Raw genomic sequence first — 21583 nt, forward strand, 5'->3', positions numbered from 1 at the left:
TAGCTTTAGCTTTTGTAATTATTCAGCTGAGAAAACGGTAAATGTATTATTACTTTCTTTATTTTTATCCAATTTTTTTAAAATCCATATTTTTGTCCATTGCATCAAGTTTCTCGGCAACCAAAGGATCAGCCCCAATTTCCCCGGCCACCTCTGTGCCTGAAGACTACGTCACGTGTAAAATTTTCCCAAATAATATATATATTAAGGCCTTAATTGAGGGGTGCAAGTGAGCTAGATTTATTGAGTGGTCTGGTTGGACTGAATAACTAGAAGTTATTATTCAATTGTCTAATATAAACCTGGATTGATTGGATATAGAATATAATATTCAGCACATTCAGCGACAAAAAACCGGAATCTCAACAAAGTCTTCTTTGAATAATTTGACTTGTCTCAATGTTATAACGTATATATCCAAACATTGTCCGGATCTTTCTTATGCTGGCCCCATCTTAGGTCAATGTCATTCTCTACTTAGTTCTTTTGAGAATGTTATTTGTAGTTTTTACCTCGTTCAGCAAACCGATTGGCCCACACTCTAGGCAGAGACTTCGACTCTCAGTCTATACGTCTCACTGGGAGATAAATCCGACCCCCTAAATTGCCTCGCTCAGTTTTTATAGTAATCTTATGATTTTTCTGTTTTCATTAAAAAGAAAAAACACAAGCACAACATAACATGCTAAACAATTAAATAAATGGAAGTCGATTTAACCAATTCATCTTTTTAAATTATATACAGGGTTGTAAAAATCAATCTAGGCGCCCGCCTAGGTCCCGTCTAGGCGCTAGGCGCCTCTAGACCGTGGCGATTTTCCCCCTAGGCGCCCGCCTAGCGCTTAACTTGGCCGATTTGGCCGCCTAGCTTCTAAGTTAGTCGAGTTAACTCGTCCATTTCGGTCGAGTTAACCTGATCGGCTCGGTCTATTTTTTTTTATTATATATATGTGTGTTTGCGTGTGTGTGTATGCGCGCATATATATATAATATGACATATATACACTCGTAAACTAGTTTGATACTTTCAATCTTTGGATGATTGAAGTATTTGAGTATTTCATATTTGAGTATTTTTAATTTTTAATATTGTTTTAATATTTTTTTTTTTTGAAAACCATTGTTTTGATGTTATGACATATGAATTATCATTAATTCATTTATTTGGATGTGTTATTTGATTAAATGTTGAAAACAACCTCATAAAAATTAACAAACTGCAAGTCTACCACTGTTTTTTTGGCGCCTGTCTAGCGCTGCCTAGACCGCCTAGGCGCTAGGCACTGTCCAGGCGCCCGACTAGCGCCTAGCGCCGACTGCAACCATGATTATATATATAGAAAATTAATTTAATGGCGGAATAAATTATGTATCACTTAAAGGATAATTAGAGCTGAGAATATACTACATCAACCTAAGAAAAGTCGAAGCAATTTTTTTGGTCCAACTACTCCACATGAAAATATGCAATAAGTCAAGTCATGGCTGGCTTGGCTGCTACAATAACTATGAGAATTTTCCATACATGCATGCATGCACTTTGGAAATTAAAAGAGGATGAAAAGAAATTCTTATATGATCTTATCCACAAAAAATCGATCTGAACAAAACTAGCAATAAAATGTAAACGAAATATATTATTATATTCTTTTTGTTTAATTTTAAACTTATTTTAACCTTCTTATTTACTCCTCACTAATTTATTTATCAATTTGACTAAACTTCAAAGTAAAATTTGAAAATGTTAAGTTTAACCTAATTTTCGAAAGAGTTAATTCCCAAAATTAAATGATCCTCCGACTATGATATTTTCTCAAATTGGTTCCTCGATTTTTAATTGCACTCAAAGTGGTCCTTCAACTATTGAATTTTAAGCTAAAATGGTCCTCTGTTAGTTTTGGTGTTAAGTGAGTGTTAAAATGAGGGATAAAACTGGTAATTTAGGATTTTCACTATTAAAAGTCAAAGGATCTGAGAAAAGACCATAGTCGTAGGACTATTTTAGAAATTTTCTCTTTATAGTTCAAACATGATTTGTACTCATTTTGATTAAAAGGGGTTGATCTTGTACTTATTTCATTTTCTAAATAAACAATCTTTTTACTTTAATTGTTAGCTAGAAAATTATTATTTTTAAAAAGAACTTAGAATAATAATTTTGATTATTAGCATAGTACTTATATATAGTTGTGCAAACTAACATTAACTTTGGATTAACTCTTTATTATTCAGGAATGCTTGACATATATTATATATTTGGATTTTGATTTTCTATGATCATAAATAGGCATACATATAATGACAAAACTATTGTGAAAAATTACAACTAAATGGACAACAGACATAAACCATAGCTTATTAAAAAAAAAAAGAAAAAAAAAGAGACAACAGTTAAATACAAACAGATAAGAAAGATAAAAAAAAAAAAAGAAAAAAAAAAGAAAGATCATTGTCTATTACAAAATACAATATTGGTTTATAGGAGTAGAACCAAAAATGTTGGTCAGTGGAGGCGAAAAATAAAATAAAAAACTTCAAAACGTGATAAAAGAATATTTATAATAAAATATGAAATGGTTGTAATAAATTGTATATCATCCCTATTAATATTATATTCATAAATACTTTTTAATTTAATTAGATCAACTCTAAGTATTTTATATTAATTTAAATACGATAATACACAATTGAAACTTTTAGATTATATTAACTAGATAGTTCATAAAAATGAAAATTTCTTTTAAAATATTAACTAGATAGTTCAAATTGGTCCTTTGACTTTTAATTGCACCTAGTCATTTGACTATAGTGAAAACTTTAATTAAATTATCAATTTTAGCCCTCATTTTAACACCCACTTAACAACAAAATTAACGGAGGACCACTTTGGGTGCAATTAAAAGTCAAGGAACCAATTTGAGAAAAGACCATAGTCGGAGGACCATTTTAGGAATTAACTCTTTTCAAAATTAAAAGTCAAATATTAACAAATGAGACTTTAATATAATAAGCATTATTTGTACCAAGGGTCTTGTGGTCCATTGGTACTAAGTTGCTCCCCTATGTGGGAGGTGATGAGTTTGAGTCTCTGTGAAAAATGATTTTTTTTTAAAGCTACTTTGAGCAGTTTTATGAACTTTTGCATTTTGAAACAATAATCTGTTACAAAAAAACTAATTAATCTACCACTTATATTGAATATTTTTGCATTTTGAAACAATAATCTGTTACAAAAAAACTAATTAATCTACCACTTATATTGAATATTTAACAAAGTCAAACAACTAATAATAGTCAAATAAATTAAAGTTGACTGATAAGATAACTATGTTACCAAACATGGCCCATTATATTAAATTATTTTCATTATCGTACATTATTTAATTTCAATGTAAAAGAGACGTATTGTCTATTATTCTAGACTAGAAATGCATGTAATTCCATAAATTGCATTTCAATGTAAAAGCTAAGGCACGTATTGTCTATTATATTCTAGACTAGAAATGCATGTAAAACCATAAATTGCGCTTGGAATAATGCTGTGTAAAAGTCAGATTAGAAATTACGAAGCAAATGTTGTGGGTAAGGATCGGACAACACGCAAGGGCAAGTAGCTAGGCATCACGTTCCGCTACGAAACTATGATAGATACGATAAATACTTTCTTGAATTTTCCACACATACATTTCTGATTTCCTCGCCTATAAATTGCCTCATTCTTCTTTCTCCTTTGCTGCATATATGCATATATACATTTGTTAATATATATATTTCCGAAAGAAAAATGGGGATTGAACGTGTGATCCTTTTGAGTTTGGTTGCCATGAGTCTAGTAGTTATGGCATCTGCTATTAGCGGAACTGCCACCTTTTACACACCGCCCTACGTTCGTAAGTTTCCCGCCCTATGGGCTATGCCCTTCATATACTTATATTTCTAGACAAAGATATGGCATAGCCATATTCTACATACATATGCTTTTTATTAAGAACCAATACTAATTTTACTCTTATATTATACTTTATTGGTCAATTTTCTTCAATTCTGTCATTTCATTCGTTATAAAAATACTCTGTATTATATATATATATATATATATAATTGAACTTATAATTTTGTGGTTATCAATATAATAATCTGATCAATTTTATTGCTCAAATTAATTTTTTGCGTATCTCTTTATTATTTTTAAATTTAATATTTTTTTGTATTTAGTAGTATTTTTTGTTGGAAAAAATAGCTTAAAATGACATGTTAAGTAGCTATTTTGTGGTACAATTATCAGTGGGGTCCACTTCCGATTTGGGTCGGGTTAAAGTGGATTCGGATTCTTCGTAGTGAGACGAAGAGATCGATATATTGTACGCTCAAAACAGATAATGGGTGAATGAGATATTGATCATCAAAGTAGACCTATTTGAGTTGGAAAATGAAGGGAAAAAGTGAGCTTTTTGTCCCACATTGCTTTGGAATGAAGATTTCCCCCCCCTTATATACAAGAGCTCTTTTGAAGCTTGTAGAATTGTATAGCATAGAGGCTCTCTCGCGCGGGGGGGAGGGGGGGGGGGGGTGCAAATCAAATTCCAACTAGCAGAGCTTGGAAGAGGCTTGATTCAAGCCCGAACTCGTGTGCGCCGGCACCTGGGGCACGAATGTCGTCCGGAAATTGACTGGCCTTGCGGGCATAAGTTATGCCAAACTTCGGTATCATTTTCCACTTGGTTCGGCCAGAACCGAACCGAGAGCTACGCTAACGGTCAGGAACCCGAAAGTTCTGACTGTTCGTTTTTTCAGCTTCAAAACCTCTCTGCTTCTACTCTTTCTTGACCTACTGTGTTCATAACCACGTCTTGCTCGCCGGATTCTTTGTTTGAATGCTCAAACACTGAGTCATAGCAAGTTTTATCCTAGGAAGCCTAGGCCACAACGCTCCTAGCATCTTTGGGAGGTGGCAAATAAGGTTTTAAGGAAAGAGTGCTCACTCGACTCTTGCAAAAACCCAACACCAAACACTAGCCACTTTTCTTCATCTTTTCTTCCCTTCTTTCCAGAAAATAATAGTCAATTTTATTTGATTATTATTTGTTTTCCTACCAACGGTACCAACATTTTTAATATATAAATTTTATATACTAATACTAATCTTAACATTATGATAAAGTGAATTAAAAATCAATGTTGCAGAAGGCACTATGACCTAATCGAGCGCCCGGGGGCGCCTAGATGCTGCCTAGGCGTGCTAGTAATCTGTGTATATCATCTCCACTTTTCTCACTTAGGGATGATGAGAGTTTTTAGATTGTTATAATTCTCTAAACTAGTCAATTGCATATGTTAGATTGTTAGTTGAGTACATGTACATTGCCAGAGTAATATAGAAAATGAGTGACCAAGCAATTAAAAAAATCATTCGACCGAGTTGAGCGCAAACTTGGCCGAGTTGGACACCGACTATACCAAGTTAGGCGCCCAACTCAGCGCCTAGTCAACCGATCGACTAAAAACTGCCTAGCATGGAAATCGTCTCAGTCTAAGAACGCCTAGCGCGGGCCTCTTCAGTGCCTAGACGGTCCCCTAAGCCGATTTTATAACATTGTTAAAAATAACTCCAATCAAACATATAATTAAAAGGGTATGGAGGGAGTAACTGACCAAAAAAAAAAAAAAGGGAGGCGATGGCTAAATTAATATTTGTGTTTGGTATAAAGCTTTTGTTGGAGCATCATATCATTGATATGATATGATCTTCCTAAATCCTAACCTCGTCTTAGCTTAGAATTGAAATCCTGTTGCTTCTTCATTATCGATCAGCTTCGGCATGCTATGGGTTCCAAGAGCAAGGCACACTGATAGCGGCGGCTAGCGATCCCATATACGCCAACGGTGGCGCGTGCGGGAGAATGTACAGAGTGAGATGCACGGGTCCCACCAACGCCGGCGTTCCGCAGCCTTGCAGGGGCGAAGTCACCGTCAAAATCGTCGACCGTTGCCCATCTCCCGGTTGCCAAGCCACCATTGATCTCTCCCAAGAAGCCTTCGCAATTATCGCTGACCCTAATGCCGGAAAAGTCAATATTGATTATGTCCAGTGAGTGCAACATTCCATCCTTAGCTTATTAACTTTCCAATTAAATTAAAATTATATTATAATTATGAATTTTCTTAATTTCTTTCTGATGTATGTACGTGATTTTAGGGTCTGATCGAAGAGAAGAGCTTATAATTAGATGGAGGGTGCTGTTTTATGAGCATACAAAAGATGTAGAATATTAAGAGCAAATAAAACCTTTGTTGTTATGAAGAGGATCGATGAACTACTGGACTGGTCATCTTCGTAATAATTACTTTCTGATATATTGTTGTTTATATCATGTGTTCGTGTGCCAAAAATAATGATAATAATAATAAAGTTGTTTAAATAATGGCCAATGCTTGAGACTATATTTTGCACTATTTTACGATCCAAGGGCATTTTGCATACACGCATTTCTTTGTATGTAATGTGACATTATTCCAAAAGAACAAAGAAAAAAAAAAATCTTCTGTTGGTATTTTTTTCCCTATTTCCATTTTGAGTACATTATATTCAATATTTCAAAATAATACTCCATTCGTCCATAATTGCTTGCCACATTCGCTTTTTGCATGATTGTTAACGCAACAAAATTGATGGGGTAAATACGGCGTTTACTGCGAATATAATACGTACAATGTACTTGATCAGATCGGGCTTCAGCCCTTATGTGGAGAGAATAACTTCATTTAGCTTAGGAACCGTACCTCTGGCCTCGCGTCTACAACCAAGCTTAATATCTTAAATTAAATCAACAAGCAGACCACATAAGGATCGAAACCCGGTTTAATCAAGTACACCGTACGTATTCATAGTAAATGCCGTATTTACCACATCAAATACAAATGTTACTAACTATCCAATTTTGCCCCTCAAAAGTAAATGTAATTTGTACAAGGTACAATTGTATATACTTATCTCATTAATTGTCTAGAAATTTGAAAAATTCAAAAGGATAAATTAAAAAATGAGCAAAATGATATTTAAGTTAAATTTTTTAAAAAATGACATTATTTTTGGGACAAACTAAAAATGAAAGTAACAAAAAACAACGTATAAATATATTCATGTATACAATGCAATCTCAGAGTACTCCATTAATTAATTTTAAAAGATCATTTCTCATACAAAATACCGAAAGTTTATTTACAGGCATGCTATATATGCAGAGCCCTGTTGATGATACATACGATACAAATGAGGTTTTAGTATGAACGAGGTTTTAGCCTGCTAACCCCATTCCCCTCCAGGTTACCATAGCGACGCTTCTTATCCACAACAACGCATTCGTCGAACACGCGGCGGCTATTGGCGGTGATGACCGCCGCGTGGGGCTTCCCCTCCGGCGAGTTCACGTACACCTTCATCAACGAAACGTGGCACTCGATCCCCATGAGCATGAGGTCGCCGCAGCAGATGTCGGACGGCGGCCGCCCCTTCAGCACCATGGCGCTCACGATCTCCGTCGCGCAGTCCAACGCCATGTGCTCGGTGCAGTTGTCCAAGAACTCCGTCACGTTCTTGGGCAAATAGTCGATGTACCATTGCTGTTGGGATCTTGATTGGGCGCCCCCCGGGAGGAGCATTACTGTCATAACAAAAGCCGCCGCTAGCGTGATAAAGGAGACGCCGTTGCTTAACCTGAAGCCACCCATTTTCGATCTTCTGCTCTTCTATTCAGACTCATTTGCTTTTTGACATTTAATTTATACAGCGGTCTGTGTTCTTGTTCAATGCATAACGTTTGTGTTGTTAGATAGCATATTAAATTCATCATAACTTACATTCACGTCATCATATCATTATTGCAGCCTCGATCAACAATTATGCGTTCATATATGATGTTTCTAATAATTATTGCCAATTCTTATACCATGCATAATTATGCATTGATATATGATGTTTCTAATAATTATTGACCATTGTTATATCAAGAATTAGGGTCTATCTGATATTGTGGACTTTAATCCAAAACCAACTACCTTTAAATTATGTGTCTGCAAACTCTAAAAAAAAAATTACAAAAATAAATAATCTAGCTAAATGTTGTTTGCGTTACATCTGCCATCATTACTACAAAAATAGATTTTACATTGACTTTTTTTTTTTTTTTTCTAACATATGTCAATTATCAGAGTGACATAAAAAGTACCGACATAGTATATTAAAGGAAAAATGGCACTTTTTCCCACTTTGTTATATACTTATAGCACTTTTTCTCCCTAAATTATTTAAGTGGTATGTTGGTTGAAAAACAAACGTATATACGTTATATATGTTGGTTGAAAAACAAACGTATATACACTGCTGGAAAATGCTTAAATTCTGACCACTTTTCCGACCACCCACAAAAAGGGTCGGAAAAGGTGGTATTTTTTTAATTTTCCGTCAAAGGATTGGGCTGGATGAAAATATTTTCGCCATTCGAATTTTTTAAATTGATATTCGTTGTTTCGACCACATTCAGTAGTCGGAAATACCTTTACAGTACACACACACACACACACACACACATATATATATATATATATATATATATATATATATATATATATATATATATATATATATATATATATATATATATATATATATATATATATGCTAGCTAATTTATTCTCCGCTCTCTTTCTTTCTTTCTTTTTAAAAGATACCGCTCTTTTTTTTTTTTTTTTTTTTTTTTTTTGAAGACACCGCTCTCTTCTTCTTATTCCACTCAAGTCTCTCACAGCAAATCTATTGTATTCATAGAAGCCGTCGCTTTAGCTGCTTCTTCCCGCCTCCCCCACCAATAGCAGATCTTCGTCTCCTTAGCAGCGCACACCTGGGTCTTTGCCGTCAAAGTCACTCGTCGCCATCACTGTCGCTCGTCGCCATCACCATTTCTGCTGCGCTACAGGTTAGTTCTATAGTTCTATATTTCGATTACTCTAATCTTAAACCCTAATCCCTAAATTCCTAATTCCATTATCCCTAAATCATAATTTAAGCCCTAAATTCGTAAGATAAAATCAGTGAATAATGAATATCTGGCTCTTCATCACTAGATTCAATAGGATCAGTTGAGACATCCATATCATCACACTATATATGAAGTGAAATGACTTTTGGTTGTGCACTTAAATGCTTAGATATGTAATGTATTGGAACTTGCATATTAAGGTTTGGAGGTTTCGTTCTAGATCAAATAAGATGATTACAAGTTTGTTAGGGCTCATAATTGTTTTACATTTATTTGATGTTGATTGTGGTTCACAATTGCTTTAATAAAAGCTTAAAGTGTAACCTAGTTAATCACTTAATCCTTAATCAAGCTTCTTGCTTTATCAGCTTGCCCTCCATAGTCCATATAGATAGTTGAGAATTAAATGTTATTCATTTTAGACTAAACAAGTCTTAAATGATGTTTTCATTATAATGATGGTGAAGAGCAGAAGAGATTCACTTGTCATTATCTTGTTAGATGGTTGCTGTCTGTGTAGTGTTTTATTGTTGTATTCCTTTTTATATTGTTGATTTTTTTTATACTGGTTTGCTTTGATTTCTAGTGTCTTGTAAGGCTTTCTTTCTCGGGCCACCATGGAATTCTAGAATGCTTGTTGAAGTACCAATGAAAGGCAAGCTTTTCTAATTTGACATCTGGTCAACGAGCTCCGGTTGCGAGTGCCGAGTAGCAGCATTTGGTCGACGAGCGACGAGTAGCATCTTCTAGTCATTTTAATCTGTTTGGCTATGAGCAAGAATCAGGTATGTTTTTTTCCAGCGTTTTAAGAAGAAGCAAGACAATTCATGAAAAGTTGGTTATTCTTTTATTCAATCTCTTCGTTCTCTAATTAGTTTAACAAAATAGGTGTTCACAACTTTTGAATTTGTAGATTACTCAAATGGGCATGCATCGACAGTTAGTTAGCTCTGCTATTGTTTCAAATTTGAAAACTAATGTCAGAAAAGGAGCATGGGACAAAGTAGAGGTACGTACAATTTTTGCTTCTAAACGATTTTTTAAAAAATATCTGAATTTATCCTTATACTTTGTAAATTACTTTTGGGGTTCCTTTCTTTGACTAAACTATTAATCTTTTGAAACATGAGAAAACATGGTAAGGTTCTGAAGTTTTCTCATCCCCAAGTATAGACAGATGTTGGGGTATTTTGATTTTTCATTCATTAGCAGATGTTAAGGTATTTATGTTGTTGGTTTAATAGCTGTAAATTAAGAATGAATGAACTGTATGTTGTTTGCTTGAATATTCTGATCTGCAACACCTATAAAAGTAGAAGTAGAATTTTTTCCACTTTACAGTTTATAATGGTTATACACCAATCTTTGTGGTCTCATTATGCTTTTTTTTTTTTTTTTTTTTTTTTTTTTTCAGGAAACTGTGTCTCACTTGAAGCAAAAACAATTAGAAATGGCTGAAATAGCAGTGTGGTTGGAGGCCACTGGTGGCGTGAGGAAAGGGAAGTAATGCAATAGCAGCACAAGGATATGGAAGAGCAATACCGTAGTATTTGTAAGACCGTCCAGAAAATGGAAGCATCATTTGCGCACTTTAGTGCACATCTTAGTATGCAGATGTGCCTTCAACAGCATGGTATTTTCGTTACTACACTGGTGCAGCAGACAAAATCCATGGCACCACTCTCAAGATGTCGAGTGAGCTCCAAGCATACACATTGTGTGAACCAATAGGTGTGATAGGACTCATAATTCCTTGGAATTATCCGGGACAAATATTTGGGTTTAAGGTTGCCGCCGCATTAGCAGCTAGTTGTACTGTGATTGTCAAGCCTGCTAAACAGACAACCCTTTCTGCTCTCTATTATGCTCATTTGGCTAAGCTCGTAAGCTTCATCTTATTTCCTTTTTTCTTTTTTCTTTTTTTGTTACCCTTCTTATATAATTAAATACTATGTTTTTCTCAATCTACAAACAGGCAGAAGTCCCTGATGGAGTGCTGAATGTGATTACAGGATTTGAATCTACTGTTGGTGCCGCTATTAGCTCTCACATGGGCATTGATAAGGTAATCTCCCTTAATACACATTCCCAATGAAAGAGAAATGTCTTAAACAGTCAAGCTAAGGAAGGTAAACATTCAAATGGAAAAGAAAAAACCATAGCTAGCCTTCTTTATTAACTAAAACTTTTGTCTCATGATTTCCTCTCAGGTTAGTTTTACAGGTTGACAGAAGTAGGGCATAAGATAATGCAGGCTGCAGCAACTAGCAATCTAAAACCCGTATCACTAGAGTTGGGAGGCAAGTCTCCTTTCATAGTCTTTGATGATGTAGATGTTGACAAGGTTTCGGATCTTGGTTTAGCTGGAGTCACATATAATAAGGTAATCTCCATCCCAAGTTTCCTTTCCTCAACTCTTAGCATGTAGATATACTGATTGATATTGGGGTTTTAATTTGGCATTTTGGCAGGGTGAAATATTTGCAGCTACCTCACGAGTGTTTGTCCAGGAAGAAATTTATGACAAGTTTGTTAAGAAAGTAGTCGCAAAGGCGAAAGCAAAGGTGGTTGGTGACCCTTTTGATCCAAATGTTCGACAGGGACCCCAAGTATGATCTAGTTTGCTTGAAACAAGCCATATACACCATTAAGTTTACCAATACCAATATGCTTTAACATACATATCTATTTGATGCATTTAGGCTAGCAAAAACCAGTATGAGAAGATACTTTCATATATAGAGCATGGGAAGAGGGAGGGTGCTACATTGCTAACTGGTGGTAAGCCATTGGACAGAAAAGGCTATTTCATCTAGCCAACTATATTTACAGATGTCTGGTAAAAACCTTTTACACTATAATTCAATCATAAAAAGATGGATGCAGTTAAAATCTTCAATATGCAGAGAATCCAAAACATTTTATATATGCTTTTGTTGCCTCATGCAGGATGACATGCTAATTGCAAAAGATGAAATTTTTGGACCTGTTATGCTTATACTGAAATTCAAGTAAGCTCAATCAATCTCATACTATTAAGTATTAACAATTCCAGATGGGGCAACCCAAACCAATTTGGGAGTCACTTATTAGTCTTTTTTATTTGAATTTGTCAATTTAGAAAATCTAGACTGGTCTAGTTTAACTCCCCGTTGTTTAGAGTTAGTAGGCAAGATTTATCTCTTCCACACTCTAGGTTGTGGCTACAGATTTCATTGTAACCTAAAAAATGTGTTACATTTTTACTGAGATGATGCAGGACAGTGGAGGCGGTGATAAAGAGGGCAAATGACACAAAGTATGCCAATAACAACAATATATATTATATATATGTGTGTAGTTGGATGTATGGTATGCCATATGGTAATCCTATTACCCAAGGGAAATTATGTGTATAATTACCACATGCCAATTGCCCAATTGTTGATATTTGGATGTACAGTAATTTAAACTTGTCATTTGTCCCTTGTCAGGAAATGATCGAACTGGCGAGGGAGATTGATTCGGGTAAGTGTTTGTGTACTTAGCCATTTGTATTGTAATAGTTGGTTCACTTCATACTGATGTCAATGTGCTAAACATGCATTTTAATTTCAAATGAACTTGTAAGTAAATTCAAATAGACATCAAATGCAATACAAAAGAATAATTGTCATGTTTCTTTTAAGTTCTATTCCTCTTCTTTTGTACAAATGAACATGTGGTGCAATCACATTGAATATGAAGTTCATTTGTAATGAACGCCTTTGCTGATATTATCCACCATATCATATGTGTGTGCAATGGAATTTAAGCCCTTGAGTGCATGATAAATTTTACCAAGTTAAAGGGCACTGTGTAATCAAGTGTTTACAGTTTAGCCTAGGTAAATGGTCTAACTTACACATCAAGGTTCTTTGATTTTTGAATATTCATATATGGAATAGAAACAGCAGAAAAGGGGATTGAGGCTGCGGAGAATGGATGAATCATATGCTTGGATCTCTCTAATTAACTATGGAGTAATTTGTTTGGTCTTGTTTGTTTTCCATGTATGAGCTGACAATTAATGATGCCTTGAATATATTGATCTATTTTTTTGTTTGACTACATTGTTTTGCTCTATTCAGAGGTTCCCTTTTTCAAGATTGTATACATTGAACATACTGATTTTAGACTGAATGACTAAAGATTATTATGGCCTTGCTCCTGGGAAATTTGTGCTTCTTAGGTGCCAATGTTTAAGTTAAAGTAGTTTAATTTTTCAGTACACTTAAATGCATCTGCATCTGTAGAACCACAAGTAAGTTGTAGGATACAAGGGGAAGGGAATCTTGAATTCTAAGTTGTAAGTTTTTTTAGCCCTATGACACTATGTCTCAAAGAAAGCACTTTTGCAGGTTCTCTTGGAGTTCAAGGAATATGCTACTGAAGTAGACGTTGATTTTGTCAGGAGGGCTGTTCGTGCTATTAAAGTAAATTATGTTGTCCAATAAGCTATTATAGTTATCAAAGACATCTTCAGGAGATATCCTAACACGTATGTTTAAATTCCTACTTGCTATATTATATCATAATGAGTTAATTATTAAGGCTAGATTTTATCTTCAGCTACGAGTCTATCATTGCGAACAGGTTTATTTCATATAAGTATAGAATTTAATATTGACTAATGTTTATTTCCCTAAATTGTTAATTGTATTGTAGAATTTATTGAAATTTGAATTTCAATTGTAATAGGTCAAATTCATTTGATATTTGTAGAATTTTAAATTTTATTTTTTTTGGTTAGTAAATCTTACCGACCACCGTAGTGGTCGGTAATACAAATTTTAATTTTTTCTTGGTAAATCTTACCGACCACCGATGGATGGTAATTCTGACCAATTACCGATCACCAATGGTAGGAAATATGCTCTCCTTATCCGACAACTATTAGTTCCGACGACTTCAAAAAAAAGTCGGTATTTCCGACCACCTTGACTAGTTGTCGGTAATAGCTAGGACTTTTTTCCCGAATCCATAAAGTGGTCGCTAAGTTGGTCGGAAACTGCATTTCCGACCGGAAATACCCCTTTTCCGACCACTTTTTGGTGGTCAGAAAAGTGCAGATTTCCAGCAGTGATACTACACAATATACGTTGGTTATGATTTTCGAGTATATATATATATATATATATATATATATATATATATATATATATATATATATATATATATATATATATATATATATATATATATATGTATGTATATATATATAAAGAATATATGTCAGCTCAGTTATTATACATAATAACTAGTATTTTCACCCGTGCGATGCACGTAATGGATTTGTTATAATATATTAAAAATATTTGAATCAACGTACAATTATTTAAATTATAACATCAAATACTCGGTATTATATAGTGCAATTGAAGATGTGATTTGGATCGTCTATGTTTGTTGATGTTACCATTGCTTGACTTCGAGCAAGTAATTGCTCAAATTAATAGTTAATGTGTAGATGTACGCATGCGGTGCTGTAACTTTAGAGTTTTTATATATCATTGTTTAAGATTTTTATAAATTGGACAAATGTGCTTGTTCTCTAGCAACTTAATTATAGTAATCAATTGTTATCATAATTCATTTGTATAAAGGATATATTTGTGTCTAGATATATAGCAATTTTGTCATTTTGGAAAAAAAAAAACATAATATCATCGATTGTATTTACACATTATTGAAAACCTCTTTGTAGACGACATTGGTAGTCGCAATACAATCTTGTCCATCCTTGTCTAAAGCTAACACCTTCAGGTCATCAAGATGGGTGACTCGGGAGAAGCCACGTACAATTGTCCGTGATTAAAGACCAATTTTTTAGCAATAACCAAACGTGAGTCAGTGTTTGACCTTGGTTTTTGTTGATAGTCATGGCATATGCAACCATCAACGAGAATTGTTTATGTTGGAACTTGAAGGACAATCTTGTATCAAAAGGAGTGAGAGACATTCGGGGGATAAGAACTTTGGTTCCTTCATGTGTCACATTAACTATTCTTGCTTCGACAATATGATCTACCAATCTTGTGATGATGAGTCGTGTCGCGTTACAAAGACCAAGAGAGTGGTCTATGTTCCTCAATAACATAACAGTTGCACCGACCTTTAATGTCAATGAATGATTATGATGACCCGACAATCTCAAACTATTTAAGAAATCAGGAGTGTACTATGTACTTCTGATAGATTTTTACTGTCTGATTCTACTTTACACAAAGAGTCACAACCTAAATATATTCGTCCTTCTAGAGTATTCATGTCACACATGTACTGATTAATTTTATCAATGACATCTAAAGTCGGCAAGACACTGTTGGAAATTTGTCATTTTCCGACCACAAAAAAGTGGTCGGAAATGGCCTTAATTAGGTCGGAAACGCCTGTTCTGACCTCTTTTCCGACCAATTCGGGTATCCGGAAAAATCCCTCTAGCTATTTCCGATCACCAGAGAGAGTGGTCGGAAAGAGTAACCATTTTTCGAAGGTGGTCGAAAAAAATGGCCAAGAGAATAGTTAGGCGGGTCCAATTTTCCGACCACCGGTGGTCGAAAAGTTCGACCACTTTGGTGGTCGGAAAACTGGACGCAGTCATTAAAAAAAATCATTTCACTACAGAGGAATCCTTTGTAATGAAATGAATATATATATATATATATATATATATATATATATATATATATATATATATATATATATATATATATATATGTTTATTTATTTATTGTTGCAAGTTAGTCAGATATTTATTGAAAAAACTATACACATTTCATTCGATTATAACCTTTCAATTTCACTAAATGAGAAAATAAGCTGTTGAAATTCTAATCCAACCCACCTGAATATATTCAAGTTTCTTGGTGAAGATTGAACTACTCAAACCCTGAGGCACAGAGTTGTTTATTTCAACAACATCCAAGCATAGTGGGTACTCAGAAGTGAGACATTAATTGAACAATGTTTGTCCATGCGACACAACACAAAACACTTTCTAATCAATGAAAACCATAAATTTGCATTAAAAAGTTGCTACCTTGAATTTCATAACATAAAGAATTGGGCCAAACAACTCTTCCTTCACCACATTAGCACTTGGAGATATTTCTACTATTGTTGGCTTCACAAAGTTCCCCCCCAGATGGTATAACTGAACCTCCTGTAAGGATCTTGCCTCCCAGAGAATTAAATCTATTAGTAAAGTTTTATAGAAAAAACAAGAGTCAAAGAAACAAATCATATAAGAAACCAATTGTTGCTATATGCCTGGTTGTCTTGAGATGTGATTTGGTTTTCTTCAGAACGACAAAAATAACGGTGGATAACCTTGAAGATAGGGCTGTGTGTGTAAACCACCATTTAAGTTTTCAACATAAGATTATATTGATGCTATTATAAAGCTCTGCTTAATGCTTATGAAATTTCAGTGTTTAAGTTTGTCAAACTGAGACTGTTAGGATATGAGTAATGTGCTAATTATAGATCACAGGATAATAGTGCTTATTGAAGCTACACTGTGCGCTGTGAGGATCCAATCAGAATTAGGATAAAGAAATCGTCACAAAACATTTATTTATTTAAAAGAGTATAATTAAATATAAAATAAAGAAATTAGCCCTAAAAGAATAACAACCAGAAAGTTTAAAATCATCAAGCTCAATGGAAAGTTCGTAATTTAATACTATGTAATAAAAAATGTGAAAATTACAGTACATACCTCCGATATAATTTTCTGAATTCCCTTCTCAAAGTTCTCCCTTGAAGCACGTGTATGCAATGGTCCAAGCAAGGTACCCTTCTCTAAAGGATCCCCTATCTTAATTTGCTTGTATACATCAAGAAGTCGTTCAACTACTTTGTGATATATACTTTCATGAAGAAGCTTTTTTGTAAGGAATCACAAAGAAGAGTATTAGCCAATTTTTTAAAATGAAATAATTACACAATAAAGTGTAATAGGAATTATTAAAAAAAAAATCATTTTTACCAGCCTACGGCATGTTGTACAGCACTGACCAGCTGTTCCAACCGTAGCAAACAAAACAGCACGAACCACAAGTTCAATTTCGGAATCATCCATTACAATTATAGCATTATTACCACTTAACTCAAGTAGGCATTTACCAAACCTCTGATTTACTATTTGTTGTACTGAAAGACCCACCTGCAGTAGGCACAAACACAAGTAGGTCAAATACAAAGGTGGCAAATGGCAGTCAGAATAATAGCGATCAATATTATCTGTCGGTAAATGATTGCCAGAAACAAGTGAGACAAGTTACCTTTGAGCTACCAGTGAATGACACTAGAGGGATTCGTGTATCTTTTGCTATGGCTTGACCAATTTCAGCACCCCCACAAAAAGCAGTGAAACTTGCACCAGGCAAATTGTTTTTCTCTAACACCCCATCAATAATTTTTGTCATTGCTATTGTAACCAATGGTGTAGTTGGCGCACCTTTCCTGTGATCATAAACTAGACAAACAAATTAAAAAATAGAATCCAATTTAAATATGAAAGAGGATTTCAAACATGGACTTGAATCAAGAAGTAGGATTGTCACTCTCTAAGACATCCAAACTTTTGAAGGGATTAAGTCAACATATTAAGAAAACTATGCACTATGTACATTTAGAAGAAAACACTTAAGCATAGAAGAAATCCAGTGAGAAACCGCTGACCAATAAAAATCAAATATTTTATTTTCAAATAGTTGCTATCATAATCTAAGACGACTTTGGTTAGGAAATTACCAGACAACACAGTTGCCACATACTAATGCAATGCATGCATTCCATCCTGTACAATCATGTTCGAAAAAGTTACTCATTAATGTCAAAGTGATCATCTAATAGTGTGTTTGGTAAAAACTTCACCAATATAATGCCATACCAAAATATTAAATCACCAGAAACATTCTCAGAAACTCTTGTGAATTCACAAATGACAAAGCAACACTCTATAACTGATAAACTATATTGCAAACCATCAAGAAATCGCAATTCTCCTTAAAAGCTGTAATAACACCAACTACCTCTAGAGGATTCCACACCTGTCCATGAAGAATAGACAAGGAACATCAAGTGTAGTATAGAAAAAAAAAAACATAATACCAAAATTATGGTCTGTTATCTACTTCACCTCCAACATCACATGATTAGGGCCTGTTGAAAAAAAGAAAAAAAAAAACACAACTAATTAAATTGAACTTCTGAAAAAACATTGCAAAGAAGCCCAAAAATCCAGAAGAAGCAACATATCAATATCCAGATCATAAATTTTCTGATTGTATCTGATTCACTTCTACCTTATCTTAAAACCAAGTAGAGCTAATTAATCTAGAGAAGAGACAACAAGGAAAAGAAAGATATCCTCACAAATATAACTCCTAGAGCATTTACAAAGAAATCAGATATAAGCAGGTGAAGAAGAGTGGACTCACGTTATAATGGTATGACTGATCCATTTAGTTGTCAACTCAAACCAACAGCGAAGTCACACATGTCAATAATTTCCTGATTAAATTGTTTTCAAAGTTATATCACTAATTCATTCTGGCATGAATGCTAAAAGAAAATATATAACTAATCAGTAATTAGTATCATCACTTGCATTTAAGTTGCCAATTTAATATGTGATAGCCATTCGAAAAAATGTGATAATAAAAAAGGAAGATCCAAGATGATTATGCACTAGCACATAGGCCCAAGTAGTAAGTAATTTAGAAATGACAACCATCAATTATTCTTAGGGAAAATGGAATTAACTTGTACATTATTGTTGGCAGGAGAACAAGTCAAAGAACAGTTTCATTTCTTGCAGAAGAATAAAACTCTTTTGTTACACCAGACTTAATTAGTAAAGTATACATACTTGAACCTCCCCAATTCCTTCGAGTAGTATTTTCCCCATTTCAAGTGAAACAAGTCGGCCAAAGTAGTGAAGTTTTGCTCTAAGTGCATCACCAATCTGCCTAACAATATCACCTCTTTTTGGTGCTGGAATATGAGACAAAATAGAAACAATCAAGACATTTAGTTTACACTAAAGGAGTCAAGAAGAGATCGAGTACAAAATCAAGATGTTTTTCACATTGTAGGCACACAATTATGTGAATGACAATACTTTAGGCAGGTGATGCATGCCGGCTATAAGCTTGAATCTCAGGTTCTACTTCTTCCGGCGAGTATATTCTGAGCGAAAACAAAGCGAATCCGTCCAGATCTGAGCCGTCAAGTTTGATTTTAGGGATTAGGAGAAGAAATAAATAACAAAAAACTCGAAGGAAGACTTACCAGCGGTGGTGGAGGCTAGCAGTGGTGGTGGTGAAGGCTAGCAGGGTGAGTGGCTAGTCGAGACGGAATGGCGGTGGTGTCTACTGTAGGTCGCGGCGGTTCGCGGCGTCGGCGTCGGCGTCGAAGGAGAGGCGGCGTCGGCGGAGAAGGAGAGGGCAGCGTCAGCGGGGGAAGCAGCGTCGATTGAGAGATGGATGGAGATCGAGTGAGATGAATAGTTCGAACTTCGAAGTAGCAGTAGGGGAGGAAATTAAATGGATGGTGGAGCTGAGCTTATATTTATTTATTTATTTATTTTTTTACCACTTATGGTTGTCGGGAGAAAATATTAATTTTAAAATTTTCAAGTTCGAAATAATTTTCCGACTACATTTAAATAGTGGTCGGTATTTACTGACCACTAAGAGAAAGTGGTCGAAAATTTAGACCATTTTTCGACTAGTGCAAGTTTTGGACGAAAAAACAAAAAAAAAAAATACTTTTTGTGACCATTTTTTGGGTGGTCGGAATGAGGTCGGAAAAATGATAATTTCCAGCAGTGAGAGGATCGCTCGACCTTCTAGCTGCGACTCATCAAACATGCCATATCTCAAGCTTAGGAATATGCTTTTCACTATAGTTGCTATGAAATTGTGCCCACACACTGGAGTATTGTTAACCCAGAACACTATAAAAATTTTGACTCAATCTCTCTCTACCCTAATCCCTTTACATTTATGTTCAACTTAATATTTCACATGCTTACGCTTTAATTTAAAGCTACACAAATATCTTTAAGGCAAGCTTAAAAACTTTCTTTGCGTAACACACTATTGTTTTCAGAAGTTTTGAATCATAAAAAAGTTTATTCACCCCTCCCCTCCCTCCCTCTCTCTTTTAGATTTCTATCTTCGCTCAGGAACAACAAATTATAGTTTGCCTTCAACAAAATTTTGCACATTTGCACATTTGCACACACTACTGGAAATTATGAAATTTCTGACCACCTGAAAGTGATCTTAAATCAAGTTGAAAGCCTTGTTCTGACCACTTTTGGTATCCGGAAAAACCTTTGTTGCTATTTCCGACCACTTTTTAGACTTTTTAGTATCAACTTGATTTAAAATCACTTTCAGGTGGTCGGAAATTTCATAATTTCCAGTAGTGACATATCTTATTTTACCACACTCATTTAGGATACATTATTTAGACTAATAGATATTTATAAGTTAGATATTTAATATGATTTTAAGAGAAGAAATCAAGCAAATAATTTTAAATTCTATTATTGTAATTGTCAAGTACCTTGTGGTTTGATGATATTACTATTACTTTTCATAGTAAAAGTCTAAAAAAAAAGGTATATTGAAACACTTTGACTGATTATTGTATTATGCTTTTATTGTTGATATCTTAAAAGTAATGAAAAGTTTCCTACAATTTTAGTTGATATGTGATTTTATTTTTAATTTTTTTTTCTAGATTCTGGATTCTTCATTCATTAATTAGATTTTATTTTTAAGAAATGGGCCAAATAAGTCTTGAACTTTATATATATATATATATATATATGTATATATATATATATATATATATATATATAATTTGACTCTTAAACTTTTAAAAATTGTAATTTAACACATCAGTATGTCATTTTCGTTCATTAATGTCCAAGAACCAATCATTCACTTGTAATGGCCGATTATTAATGTTCTGGTGAGTGAAATTGGTGACCGTCGTTTGCTTCCTTTGAGGATGAAGGTGACAAACAAGTTGCCTTCTTCTTCATTGAATGAGGCGACCACCAGTCATCTTCTTCAATGGTGAAGGTGACTAGTCGACTATTTTGCTCGTCGGATCCCTAATAATTGGTTACATGGCCGGTTTTTAGATTTCTGTGGCCCCATTCTGGTAAATAAATAAGGCCCTACCAAAATCACAATTTTAAAAATCAATACCGTATTTTTTTTTCTAATGATAAGGTGGTAAAATGTTGTTGTGTGCAAAGAAAAAAAAAACAAAAAACATATTATGGAATAAATTACAATAATAATAATAATAATAATAATAATAATAATAATAATAATAATAATAATAATAATAATAATAATAATAATGTACACAACTCGCAATGCAAAAGGATTTAAAAAAAAGTGAGATGTTTAAAGTTGGAGCAACACTCAAGTTTTAAACCTCTAACCTCCAAATCTTTCGAAGAATCTCTCTAAGGAAACAAGTTTAAGTCAGAC

At 34.1% G+C, this 21583-nt stretch overlaps 2 protein-coding genes, 1 long non-coding RNA gene and 1 pseudogene across 3 annotated transcripts; 3 read left to right on the top strand and 1 right to left on the bottom strand.

The window, feature by feature from the left end:
• Positions 1 to 3724: 3724 nt before the first annotated feature.
• On the top strand, positions 3725 to 6422 carry LOC109173093 (EG45-like domain containing protein). Its single transcript, XM_019322351.1, has 3 exons — positions 3725 to 3890; positions 5812 to 6088; positions 6197 to 6422. Exons 1-3 carry the CDS (start codon positions 3785 to 3787, stop codon positions 6201 to 6203), a joined length of 390 nt encoding a protein of 129 aa, XP_019177896.1. The 5' UTR covers positions 3725 to 3784; the 3' UTR covers positions 6204 to 6422.
• A 2411-nt stretch (positions 6423 to 8833) lies between these two features.
• LOC109173010 lies at positions 8834 to 10011 on the top strand. Its single transcript, XR_002052832.1, has 3 exons — positions 8834 to 8972; positions 9622 to 9820; positions 9949 to 10011. It is a non-coding gene; the product is annotated as an uncharacterized LOC109173010 (long non-coding RNA).
• Positions 10012 to 10485: 474 nt separating this feature from the next.
• On the top strand, positions 10486 to 12118 carry LOC109173049 (annotated as a pseudogene).
• Positions 12119 to 16116: 3998 nt separating this feature from the next.
• Positions 16117 to 18002, bottom strand: LOC109173011 (aldehyde dehydrogenase family 7 member A1-like). The gene is made up of 6 exons (XM_019322261.1): positions 17953 to 18002; positions 17814 to 17859; positions 17342 to 17517; positions 17047 to 17223; positions 16777 to 16941; positions 16117 to 16237 (listed from the first exon to the last, which is right to left on the bottom strand). The coding sequence occupies exons 3-6, from the start codon at positions 17483 to 17485 to the stop codon at positions 16148 to 16150; spliced, it is 576 nt and encodes a 191-aa protein (XP_019177806.1). The 5' UTR covers positions 17486 to 17517; positions 17814 to 17859; positions 17953 to 18002; the 3' UTR covers positions 16117 to 16147.
• Positions 18003 to 21583: the final 3581 nt, after the last annotated feature.

The sequence above is a fragment of the Ipomoea nil genome, unplaced genomic scaffold (assembly GCF_001879475.1).
Source record: "Ipomoea nil cultivar Tokyo-kokei standard unplaced genomic scaffold, Asagao_1.1 scaffold0465, whole genome shotgun sequence".
Taxonomy (NCBI): domain Eukaryota; kingdom Viridiplantae; phylum Streptophyta; class Magnoliopsida; order Solanales; family Convolvulaceae; genus Ipomoea; species Ipomoea nil.